This window comes from Fusarium pseudograminearum, chromosome 2, assembly GCF_000303195.2.
Source record: "Fusarium pseudograminearum CS3096 chromosome 2, whole genome shotgun sequence".
NCBI lineage: Eukaryota > Fungi > Ascomycota > Sordariomycetes > Hypocreales > Nectriaceae > Fusarium > Fusarium pseudograminearum.
Genome location: NC_031952.1, coordinates 7,891,651 through 7,904,158, shown reverse-complemented (window position 1 = coordinate 7,904,158; position 12,508 = coordinate 7,891,651). Strand labels below are relative to the sequence as shown.

Sequence of the window (12,508 nt, the reverse complement as noted above, 5' to 3'; positions counted from 1 at the left end):
CGCTCAATCTGGCTTCGCTACCATTTCGATTCAAAGCCGGAGGCGAAAGCAAGATGCCTACCGCAGTGGCCCATTCCCATAGGCCAACCACAAAGGTCACACACAAGTCCTTCAAGTCACGGGCTGCCTCTAAACATGAGTTGAGGGATCGCGCAAAGGGTAAGGATCCTTCCTTCCCGTATTTCTCTACTGGAATTGCCGTTCTGACATTTTGATAGGTCGAGTTTCTAACGAAAAGGGAAACCGAAAGACCCCCCATCAACAAGTCATGTCCAAGTTCGACCGACGCAACCAGGCCAAGCAGGCTCGTTTGAACAAGCACAAGGAACAAGTCAAGGATAACTTGGTTTTCGCTGGAAAGGATGGCGCTCCTCGACATGTCGCTCTTATTCCTCTTTGCGCTGGCACCGATCTCAACGCCACGATCAAGCAACTGAACAGCAGCGTCGATATCGAAGACAACGCTGATGGCGGCAACTACCGAGTGACGGTCGATCGATTCAAGCAAAAGCTTCAGTACATTCCTATCGAGCGAGACTTGAACGCCTGTCTTGATGCCGCCCGAGTGGCCGATTTCGTTATTGTCGTCCTGTCCGCCAGTGTTGAGGTTGACGAACTTGGAGAGTTGATCTTGCGCAGTGTTGAGAGCCAGGGCATGTCCACTCTCTTCACTATTGTTGAGGGTCTTGACAAGGTCGAGCCCGCGAAACAGCGACATAGTGTTCTTGGATCTCTCAGGTCCTTCATCACTCACTTCCACCCTGAGCAAGAGAAGCTCTACAGCATCGAGAACCGACAGGAATGCGCCAATCTTATGCGATCACTATGCAACACAACACCCAAGGGTATCCGATGGAGAGACGACAGGAGCTGGATGCTTGCTGAGGATATCAAGTTCGCCTACTCCGAGTCCGAGCCCACAGTCATTACTGGTATCGTTCGTGGCAAGGGTCTCAAGGCCGACCGTCTCGTCCAAATTGGCGATTGGGGAACCTTCCAGATTGAGAAGATTGAGTCTGCTCCTCTGCCTAAGCAGGTCAAGAAGAAGGGCGAGGAAATGACCATCGACCCCGAAGAGGCTGGCAAGGTTCTGGACGAGCCCTCCGCAGACCGCGACGAGTTGGTGGAATTGGCTCCCGAGGAGGTCATGATGGATGCCGATGTTGCTGAGATGGAGGCTGATGCGAGCGAAAAGAAGGGTGTTCTTCTCGATGACCACCACTACTTCACAGACGAAGAGGCCGAGGCTGCAAAGATCAAGAAGCGAGTACCCAAGGGTACATCCAATTACCAGTCCGCCTGGTATCTGGAGGATGTATCTGACTCAGAGTCCGACATGGAGGATTATGAGATGCCAGATGAGGAGACTGAGCAAGCCCGTCCTGAGGATGGTATTGAGGGTTACGCCCCTGCACCAGGTACTGAGGGTGCTCCTTCAGAATACCCCCAGTCGGAGATGATGATCGAGCCAGATGAGGAGGAGGACCTCAAGCAGCTCGAGCAATATCGTGCAGGCAAGCGAACTGAAGAGGAGGACGATATGGAATTCCCTGACGAGATCGAGTTGCACCCTGGTGTACTGGCTCGCGAGCGTCTTGCTCGTTACCGTGGTCTCAAGAGTCTGCGAACAAGTAGGTGGGAGGAGTCCGAGGATCGGGCTCACGAGCCTGAGGAGTGGAGGCGCCTTCTCCAAGTTCCCAACTACCAATCTTCCAAGTCACAGGCCACAAGAGAGGCCTTGGTCGGTGGAGTTGAGCCTGGCACCCGTGTTCACATTCACATCAAGGGTATTTCTCCCATCCAGGAGAAGACCTACGATCCTAAGAAGCCATTGACACTCTTCTCTCTTCTACGACACGAGAACAAGAAGACCGCTGTCAACTACTTGTTCAACCTCAGCTCCGATTTTACCCAGTCTATCAAGGCCAAGGAAGAGCTCATCGTCCAGTGCGGACCTCGCCGTATGGTGATCAAGCCCCTATACTCCCAGCCTGGACAGACACCAAATGACGTCCACAAGTACTGCCGATTCATCCACCCCGGACAATCAGCCATTGCAACCTTTACGGGTCCTCTAACATGGGGAGCTGTGCCTGTTCTGTTCTTCAAGCGAACCACAGCCGAGGATGTCGAGAAGAACGAGGAAGAGGATGGCCCTCACATTGGCATGTCTCTCATCGGTACAGGAACTGCCATCCCACCTTCAACATCTCGCGTCATCGCCAAGCGCATCATCCTTACCGGCCACCCCTACCACATCCACAAGAGAATTGTCACCATCCGATACATGTTCTTCAACCGAGAAGATGTCGAGTGGTTCAAGGCCCTACCGCTGTGGACCAAGCGAGGACGCAGTGGTTTCATGAAGGAGCCCCTTGGTACACACGGTTACTTCAAGGCTACATTCGATGGACGTATCAACCCTCAAGACTCTATCGGTGTCAGCTTGTACAAGCGGGTGTGGCCACGCACTGCCGTGCCCGTGGAGGGGCCCCTACTGGATATTGCTACTAGCAGGATTCAGGCGGACGGCGATATGATGATGGATGACCAGGCATAGACTATCACGACACTCGGTATACCTTAGATTTAAAAAGTTGGCGTTTTTTGTTTTCCCTCTTATATAACTACCTTTTTCCAATATCGCCGTTTATTTTAGTGATTATGTGATGTTCTTCTTATTCCAGCTGCTCGAGACCCTCTGTTGGTCTTGGGCCTCCCTTGCTGCGTCTCTCATCCTCTGCACCACTGGCCTTCCATGCGCTCTTGATCAAGCTGATGATGTGGTCTACACCAACATCCTTCTTGACCTGCGCAAAGATCGTAGGTCCTCCCTCTCGGATCTTTCTGGCATCCCTCTCCATAACGCCCAGATCAGCGCCAATAAGCTCTGCCAGGTCGGTCTTGTTCACGATCAGCAGATCACTCTGCGTGATACCAGGTCCACCTTTTCTGGGGATCTTGTCGCCACCGCTGACATCGATAACGTAGATGATGAAATCGGCCAACTCGCGGCTGTAGTTGGCTGCGAGGTTGTCGCCTCCCGACTCAATGAGGAGGATGTCGGTGTCGAACTCGCGGTGCAGATCTTCCAGCGCAGCGAGGTTCTGGGAGATATCCTCTCGGACAGCAGCGTGAGGGCAGCCACCGGTTTCAATGGCGCGGATGCGAGAAGGTGGGAGGGCCTTGTTTCGAGTAAGGAACTCTGCGTCTTCGCGGGTGAAGATGTCGTTTGTGACAGCGGCGAGGGAGTATTCCTTTCGAAGAGCGAGGGAGAGGGCGAGCATGAGAGCGGTCTTTCCAGAGCCGACAGGACTGGAAGGTGTTAGTTGAATACTGTGAGCAATTGAGATAAATATTGATCTTACCCTCCAATTCCAATGGTAAAGGCTCGCTCAGACCACTCTCGCCCCTCAACGATGGGCATCTCACGGCCTAGGAAGCTACCAGGGCCATCGAGGATCTCATGTGAGTGGCCATGCTCCTGCGCATTGAAGCCATCATGAGAGTGAGATTGTCCGTCGTGAGAGTGCGACATATTAAATATAACAAATGTATGATTGATGGACGAGAAAGTCAGACAGCTGTGAGCTATATCGCGAATTGAAGAGGGGAAAGAAAGCTTTTGATAAGAGGTTGGAAAGTTGCCCTTATCAGTTTGACAGGCCAAGCTCTAGACGTAAGGGACGTACGTGGGGTTGAGGGGTTGAGGGGCAAGCAGCAGCAACGACTGGGCAGGTGGGACTTGCCCAAAAACCCAAACTAAAAAACCTCCGGCGGCCGGCGGCGCGAGCGGGCGGTTGAGGCGCCGGGAAAAGTGGAGTCTGACTTACACCGATGTCTAGTAGGTAGGTACTTGGAAGTACCAAACAGCTCTTGAACACAATTAACGGACTACATGTTGAGTAACAACGAGTTTGTATTGACTAACACTATGATATGACAGTGCCGATTTCTCGAGTTCCGTTCTCTTTGCGGAATCAATAGCGAGCGATGCACCTATTATTGCTGATCTTGTTTCAGCCCTTGTTCTCTCTTATAACAAGCACTATAACAAACACCCTTGTTGCGAGAATTTATGTATGGAAAATTAAAACTCCAATGCTGTTCAGCTGGTCCTCGTCACAGGGCAAAATACTCCGTCGCCGACTGCTACGGTGCGTAGCCGTCTGAACCCAACAGTCTCGTATAACCTTGGCACCGCATGCCATGGCCAAGTTAGGAACGTAACACAAGAAAAAGAAAAAATAGAAATGCTTCGGCGGGCGGCCATAGCGGATGACTTTCCGGGCCGCACAAAGGAAAAAAATTGCAGGCCTCGATCAACGCTGAGAGCTCAATTGTGAGTAATGGGGAGACGTTTGCATATTGGTGTTGCACAAATGCAGTAGATCGCTATAACTGAAATGCAGCCGTCCGCTCGTTGAGATCCAGCAGTACCTCTATGGCTTAAAATAGGTGATGTGAGTGGTCCAGCGGGAGGGCGAGTGAGGTGAGACAACTACGTTAATCTTGTTATGTGGTTTAATTTCTCGTCTCGCGGGGTGGTCTGATCAGACGCAGAGAACCTGTAACCAACAGATTGTGACAAGTGATGAGATATGATGCTGTTATTGCTACGCGAGGTTTCTCTTTGCCGCATTGTCTGTCAGTTCTCACATTTGAGATTGAGATTTACAATATGGATACTAGATGCCTCTTGGCTATAGGAGATTATATACTACGTCAGCTAGGTAAGGTAATTGGTCTGATTATGACGAGTCTAGACCTGATTCCGTCACAGCGGTCAGTTGAACAGCTCATATAGTGCTCAGACCGTTACACAGCATACACTTTGCAGGTGGTGCAACTGGACTACACATTCCCCGTTGAAACTAGAACGGAACGGCCTGAGCTTGAATCCTTACTCGGCCTACCTCCAAGATCAATGGCCAACCCGGCCTCTTGGGGCCTGTTCCTAGATCTATCTAGCGTCTCAAGTACCGACACTGCATGAAATATGTCCAATCATGAACGGATGCCGCACATCGTCCGCTACACAGCAGATCGCATTCAGCCCGAATCGGCCCTGCACGCTGAGCTATCTATTACCTGCAGCATCGTATGATCAACTAAGGCAACTCTGGCATATATCGAACTTTACCGTACGCCCTATTGCATGTCATTGCCGCCCGGTACCAGCGGTGCCCAAGCTGTTGCCTCTTGTTTTGCACCCCTGTCATGCATACTCAATCCAAGCATTCTCCAGTCTTTCTTCTCTCTCAAGACGATCTCACCCCGCAGGTTCTTGGCTGCACGCCTCTGAGAGCGTTCCTCCGCGGACGCTTCTGTCTGATCCCCAAATATGACAGATCCCACCGTAACGCACTTGCACGGTGAGAGATGCAGCATATGGCATATGATCTCGATATATGCACGCGCTCATCTCTTCACTACCAATCATCCAGCGTCGACGTGGCGGCCTATCCCTGCCGGGGGGAGGAAAAGTTTTGTAATTTTACTTTTTTTTGTTGTTCTATCCCGCTAGATATATAATGTTGAGTCGAGTCTGAGAATCTCAACCTTTTCGCAGAATGATCCTCAAGACTTTGGTTCCAACCTTTTTGATCATTCGCAACTCGTCATTTTGGACTTGAGAGTGAAATAATCTCTAACCCATTATTTATATAACTACCAAAAGCATATCAAAACCTAATTCTCTCTAATATATACATTCACACATCCCAAGAACGTTGCGTTGCGTTGCGTTGCGTCGTTGCGTTGCGTTGCGTTGCGTGTTATCCTATCATGGAGTCTGCCAACTCGTCTGCTCAGACGGTCGAGGGGAGCGTTCAGAAGCAGTCAGTGATATCAACTTCCTAATACTTCAAAGCTTACTCATTGAAGCAACTTTAGACCCGAACCTCGGAGTATAATGCTTGGTGCCCAAATCTACGACATCTCTTCCGTCCAGGAGCGACTCCTTCGTGGAGCTGCAGCGGCCGCCAACGCATCAGAAACAGTTGATGGCACTACTGCCAGAAGTACCAGGCTCAATGTTTTGAAGAATCAGATCATTGATCTTGACTTGATCCTGGGGATTTCTTCTCGCATTCCCAGCCGATTGTAAGAGAGGATCATGAAATGCATATAAATGTTGAGATGGATGACTACAATTGACACTCAATTATTACGGACTACGAAGTAGAAGGATGTGTCCAGTATCTCCCCTTTTATATACTAGAGTCTTGCTCTTTGTTGTATCTCCGTACACATACTGAAACGATTCTCAATCTCTGATGAGGATGCTCACGAATCGTTAGTAACTGTCAACAAGTCGTCTGAAAGTGTGTGCAAGTTTAGGGTTAATGAGCAGGGCTTTCCATGAGATAAACCCCTAGCATTTTTACTCAGCTCTCTTCGTATTCTAAAACAATTTCCCTAGTCAAAGGCTCAAAACAAAACATCCCGGATGTCTCACCGGTGCTCCGACCGGAAGACTCCACTTTTCCCGAATCACACGGACGATGGTGGGTATCCACACTCCGGAGGTTTGGGGCTCAACCGGTTGGCTCATTCTTTAATTTTTAGCGTCTGTTATTGTATTTTCTAGCGTAGGACTTGTGGCCCCTTATCTTATTATTTCTCTGAGAGGGTTTTGTGGTTCAAACCGCCATCGACCCGGAGTTTGGCTTGTGAACCCCGGAGTCCGGAGCTGCCACATCTATAAGAGTCGGCACTCTCTCTAAACTAAACATTGTAAACTAGAGCCCGTTTTCAAACAAATGCCCTCTACTTATATTTCTATCAAAATCAGCCTCTGTGTTTCCTCCTCCGATTATTCATGATCCTACCATCGCGCAGAACTCAAAGCAAACGCTGCAACTAGATCCTGTCACTGCACACCGTTTCATCCCTCGTTAGTTGGTTATTACAAAGAGTATATACATAATGTCTTCAGAAGACACTCGTCTCTCTTCGCATACTGTAAAATGTCATGAAGAGCAAGTTAACCCAGAGTGGCACGCTCGCCTACAAACTAACTCGTCACCATCAGACCCTCTGACACGAGTCCCATGCTGAACCGTTTCATCTACGATACCTCTTCTTTTCAGGATCGTCTTCTTCGGATTCAACTTTGCATAGAACATCCCCATCCCCGTCCATCCTTTGCTGGTTCTGGATTGCCGCAGAGAGACACAACTCTGGGTCAGAGTAGGCTATAAAGAGTGCGTTGCTTGCTGGTGTCATTCGAAGACAGTGTCAAATTCTGTGTTTCCCGTCTATCTTTTTCCTTTCTTTCGTTTCAATTATACCTCGTCTGCCTAATTCATGCCACTTCATCGGGATACATGGTCATACAGGTCGGCCGTAATAATAGTTGAGAGTCTTGGACGCAGATGCGATTGTACATACCATGCCGCTCAAACACTTCACAATCTCATTCCACGTTACTATAATCACCTCCATTATCGTCATATACGTTCGAATGCCTATGGACAGGGTTTTATGAAAACTAATTTGCCATTTAATTACAAATGCCTGAACTTCCGTCAAATGTGACTTGTTATATAGACAGATCAATGGGGACCCGCCCTAATTTGTTACGATATCTCCTCTCGGCATACTTTGGCTAATTCCTTACTTGTGATGGAATATCGGATTTCTTCTTTTAATTATTCCATGACGAAGGTGGAATGGAACCAGTTAACTTAGCTTGAAGCATTTCGGTGAAGCCAGAATAGAACTAGGGAGAACACCTCAACTTAGCCTCAGGGAGGAAAGACGAGGATAACATCGGTTGTTCAAGGCTGTGTCACCCGAGCTGAGAAAGTCAATTAACTCTACGTCAACATTTATCATATATGAGTGCTCACCGCTATAACTTGGGGAAGTGGGTGGCCTCAAAGCGTCGCTTTGTGAACGAGGCTGAGGCGCGGTGTTCAGAAGAGCCTCATCAGAAAGCTATTATTCGCGCTTTGTTCCCTCTTTTCTCCCCTCAGACAAGCTTAAGACCAACAAAGTACGTCAAATAAGCGAGACCAATGCAAGTCGAAGTGCAGAATCGCGCCTCGCATTGTTGGATCTGATGCGTGAGCTTTAGGCGCAGCATCTTCACTCCCACGTGCTTACCTATGCAACCAAAAAGTCATATATCATCACAGAACCTAACAAGGACAATATTTCCCAAGGATCCAACACTTCACCGCTTCTCTTCAATCTTCAGCAGGACAAAAATGCAGAATGCGGACAGGTGGTGGTGGGTTGGGGTTCATTGGCTTACATGTTGGTTGTGTCTCTCTGTCTTGTAACACAACGTTTTCGGAAATCGCTACTCGATAAAGGTACACAACGCGAGGAGTTGTCAGTCTTCCTAAAAGGGAAGGTAACGGTCCAGGTTCCTGGTTACACACCAACACACAACTGCATGTGTTCTGCTCTGCATACGTCAAATGGCAATAATGTCTTCGGTGTCTCTCTGTATATGTGTGTAGTTATCACCGCCTTTTAGCTACGGCCACTGACCGAGTCTCAATCCTGATTGTACTATTGTATGTGAGTTGCACTTCTGCTGCTATCTAAGTAGAAGCCTGGATCACCGGTCAAGTTGGGCTGTGTCTCGAGCTGCGGGCGTATCTTTGCCCGGAATGTTAGATGGTGGGTGAAGAGTTGAGGCCTTCGTGAAAGGTTTTGTATCAGGGACATCTCTATCATAACATGGCCCAATTGTCTTGGACTCGTGTATATAAGACACCATGTTTCCAATTCCATTCAGCTACTTCTCTATCATTCAGCCATGACCTTCTCGAGACACACCACATTAGCAGTTGTCAGATTTCTCATGGGGAAGAACACTCGTCTTACCGTTCTCATGCCTTGTGCTCCTTCCACTAAGCTCTTTAGAACATATTCTTGATCTTAGTCTTTGCACTCCCAGTCCAATTATACCACCCTCTCACACCATGCCATCCAACTCAAGCCAGGCTCCCACCACTACCACGGGGGGTACCAAACAGTAAGGTGACACTCTGCCTTTTAGCTTGCCACAACTCTAATAGTGTTGCAGAACCAACATAGATGTGTCCATGCTAGCCTGCTACATCCATGACACTTCGTCACTCCAGGATCGCCTTCTCATAAGGGCTATGGCTGAGGATAGCCAGTCATCTCAAAAGGGAGCTGGCTATTCAGGGCCAAAGGATTCCAAGCTATAAATAACTAGGCTCAAGGGATCAAACTATATGTACGATGGGTTGTAATGCTTGGTCCCATAGATTTACTTTCTATCGCTTGTGTATCTCAATAAGATGCAAGTGTAACTTCATTCAGATACCTATATCACATGTGCACAGGGGAAGCAAATATATCAGATTTCAGGCAACTCACGCTCAGTGCCAAAATGACAAGACTCAGCTAGGGAATCATTTCAATGAAGAGACAGGAAAATGCGTCTATTTTACGCCTCATGATGTACATTGTTGCACAGATATAATTACACGTTATTCGTACCGTTCTTGGCACATCATCCACTATCCAAACCTCGGCCGCACGTAGTCCACTCTTTTCGTTTATTGGGTTGGGGGTGTTGTCGTTGATGAGGGTAATGAAGCATCTGTAGCAGCAACCTCTGACACACCAGCCTTCTTGAGAGCAGCGTCCTTGCGCTGCGCAATAATAGCACCAAGCTTCTCCAGCATCTCCTCGCTGAGCTCGGGCTCGCCCTCCGCTGCACGCTTCTCGCGCTGCATCTCGTGGAACTCCTGCAAAGGCGTCTGCATAGACTTGACAGAGTCCAAGCGGGCCTGCTCTGACATGGCCTCGGTCTCCTTCTGCTGCACGTACCAATCCTCGTGGCGTGTTCGGAACTTGGAGAACTTGTTACGGAGTTCGTCGATGATGTTCTCTGGCATGGGCGGGGATAGAAGGTTGTAGTAGAATGATCGTTCCTCGACAGTCTCTCGGATAGTGTCGCCTTCGAATGTTTCCGCTTCGGGGACTTGCACCTCAGGCCAGGGAATGACGACATTGATTCCAGGAACAATTCGGTCCCACTTGTATCCGTGCTCCCATCGGTCGAGTGTCATGTTAGGGGACTTCATGTTTGCTGGAATGGACTTGAGCTCGTGAATGACGACGTCTCTTGTGACTCCGGTTTCGGGGTTGGTGATAGGATAGACCAGGCGGATAGCATCGATCGCGAGGGGCATAGGCTGAGAGCGACTGTCGTTTCCAAACATGCCTGAAGAGATAGCCTGATATCGTTAGATTCTGTAGAGTCATTTCGAAGTCGATGTGCTTACCCGGTTGTGAGTCTCAAGAGTAACATGCCCCGCCTGGATGTTGATCGACTTGATGCGATCAATCTTTCCCTTGTCTGGGCCATCCATAATAACCACTCGGTCAGAAACAGCAAGACTAAGCTGGTTCACACCACCAGCCCAGGCACATCTCTTCCTCAAAATCTCGGGTCGAGGGTTGTAGAGACCATAGTTGGACCAATCCGTTCGTACACCCTCGGAGAACATGCCATAACCATTGAATCCCAAATCACGCTTGGGGGCGATAGGACCCAACTCCCAATCCTCCTGTCGAGCACGGCGCGCATCCTGGAGATTCTGTCGGACTTCAGCCACAGCCGCTCGAATGGCCTGTCGGTTTCGAAGTTTGTAGTTGGTCTGTTCGGTTTTGGCGGCCTTTTGGGCTCGTTTGCCGGCCTGGCGCTGGGCCTGGGCAACCCGCTTAGCGAGCTTCTGCATGGCGGAGAATGAGCTGCGGTGATTTATCGAGGGGATTCGCAGGCTCTAGCAGCTCATTGAGCGGATTGAAGCTGTCGGCGCCGAGTTGTCGCTTTGGGCGTGACGATAATTCGTTGTGGAGTGGACGGTTGAGCTGGAAATTCTCGACCATCGAACGGAATTAGCCGCAGTAGTGGGTGGGTGCGGGTAGTTGTGATGCACTGTACCCCGCACTATGCTCATGATAGCTTCATGTCGTACATGCGGAGCCATGATGAATATTGAGTCTACATTAACAACTACCCATAAAGCGACATTGAGTATTACGAAGCCTAACATCGGTGGAGGAGGTTCATAGCCTTCATGGTCAACAGTAACCATCTGTACACTCCACGTCAAAATCCAGTGCCAACGTTGTGAACCAATCAGTCATTTTATTCCTCCAATCCCAACTTCGTACAAAGAAGGACCTTGGTTTTTGAAGTCTTCCATTACGCCGATATCTAGATCAGCCTCTGCTATTCCAATCAACTACGACCATATGGAAAAACGTTACAACAAACAACATATGCAGCTTGTGATATCATCAACATGATAAGGAAGCAAGTACAGCACCTAATTGGCTATTTGATACTGCTCCAGGCAGGATATACCACAAGATCACATGCTAGATATGTCAAAGGGTCCAAAGTTCCGTTTTTATGTATTGAAAGGCCTGGGATGACCTGCGGGATCAGCACTTGTCTGTGTTTGTTATACAAAGCATAGAAGGAATGAGGAATTACGGGCGCATGACAGATTTACCGTGAATAATGAGTATCTCATATTATGTATTCCAAGTGGCAATTTATCATCATCTATCCGTAGGATTCTGGGTAATAAATGCATATCCGAATGTGCAGCCCAAGGTCAATCAGGGTCCTCGTCCTCACTGTTAGACTGTGTCCGTACACCACCCAACGATCAGGGGAGCTTGAGTGAAAGTCCTACTTATGGGGGCGTCGTAGGACTTTTCCGTCCACTACAAACTCTATGACTGGACGCTCCGTAGTTCTGGGTATCTGGCTTAGCAAGCGGAAACACGGGATGGCACAGCACAGCTCAGCACGGAGCTCCGCTATAATACATTGCATGACGGAACAGGGGTGGGAAGCTTGTGCCAGCTTCACTCTTTGCATGGACTGACTTGTGAAAGACGACCGTGATTGATGACGACGCGGATGTTTGATATCAACAAGACTCCCTTCAATATCAAAAGTCGAATTCACAAAGAGGTTAAACGGCATTGTTCATATTCCAGGTGGAACTTGCCGAGATGACTTGTGATAAATATCAAACGCTGACTACGGGGGATAAGCTCATGCTGCAGTCATGACTAGACACCAGATCCCAGCTAGAAATCTCCCAAAGAAAGACACATTTCCCTACAAGCCTGGAAGCCAATTTGTTATCATGGGGTAGTGGCTGGATATTGTTTATTAGTTTCGTCCTGTTCATATGACAAGCCGAGCCACGGTTTCAGCCTCGGAGCTATGGAGCCTAAAGCGTTCCATCGTCTGGATAAGATGATACAAGTTAAGTTAAGTTGTAAGCCGACAGCAACAGTTCTGAAGCAGGACTCTGTTTGGTGGACCAAGGACTGGCGTGCACGTCAGACCGATAGAAATAGTGCAAAACGTGATGACTGTGAGTGATGATGGCGTTTGGCGGTGGAGGACGAACGGGGAAAGAGTCAAAGAGTCAAAGATGCAACTTTTGTGAATGCACTTCGCTGGATTGTGAGCCCCCCCCCC

General features: G+C 48.9%; 5 protein-coding genes across 5 annotated transcripts, besides 1 other annotated feature; 3 read left to right on the top strand and 2 right to left on the bottom strand.

Moving 5' to 3' along the window:
- Positions 1-53: 53 nt before the first annotated feature.
- On the top strand, positions 54-2,560 carry FPSE_06325 (uncharacterized protein; the record flags this gene model as incomplete). The annotated part of the gene is made up of 2 exons (XM_009259443.1): positions 54-159; positions 219-2,560. 2 exons carry the CDS (start codon positions 54-56, stop codon positions 2,558-2,560), a joined length of 2,448 nt encoding a protein of 815 aa, XP_009257718.1.
- A 118-nt stretch (positions 2,561-2,678) lies between these two features.
- On the bottom strand, positions 2,679-3,538 carry FPSE_06324 (uncharacterized protein; the record flags this gene model as incomplete). Its single annotated transcript, XM_009259442.1, has 2 exons — positions 2,679-3,315; positions 3,369-3,538. 2 exons carry the CDS (start codon positions 3,536-3,538, stop codon positions 2,679-2,681), a joined length of 807 nt encoding a protein of 268 aa, XP_009257717.1.
- Positions 3,539-5,730: 2,192 nt separating this feature from the next.
- Positions 5,731-5,776: a microsatellite.
- Positions 5,777-5,787: 11 nt separating this feature from the next.
- FPSE_06323 (uncharacterized protein) lies at positions 5,788-6,109 on the top strand (the record flags this gene model as incomplete). The annotated part of the gene is made up of 2 exons (XM_009259441.1): positions 5,788-5,840; positions 5,887-6,109. The coding sequence occupies 2 exons, from the start codon at positions 5,788-5,790 to the stop codon at positions 6,107-6,109; spliced, it is 276 nt and encodes a 91-aa protein (XP_009257716.1).
- Positions 6,110-8,942: 2,833 nt separating this feature from the next.
- FPSE_06322 (uncharacterized protein) lies at positions 8,943-9,194 on the top strand (the record flags this gene model as incomplete). Its single annotated transcript, XM_009259440.1, has 2 exons — positions 8,943-8,995; positions 9,047-9,194. 2 exons carry the CDS (start codon positions 8,943-8,945, stop codon positions 9,192-9,194), a joined length of 201 nt encoding a protein of 66 aa, XP_009257715.1.
- A 354-nt stretch (positions 9,195-9,548) lies between these two features.
- On the bottom strand, positions 9,549-10,736 carry FPSE_06321 (uncharacterized protein; the record flags this gene model as incomplete). Its single annotated transcript, XM_009259439.1, has 2 exons — positions 9,549-10,232; positions 10,281-10,736. The coding sequence occupies 2 exons, from the start codon at positions 10,734-10,736 to the stop codon at positions 9,549-9,551; spliced, it is 1,140 nt and encodes a 379-aa protein (XP_009257714.1).
- Positions 10,737-12,508: the final 1,772 nt, after the last annotated feature.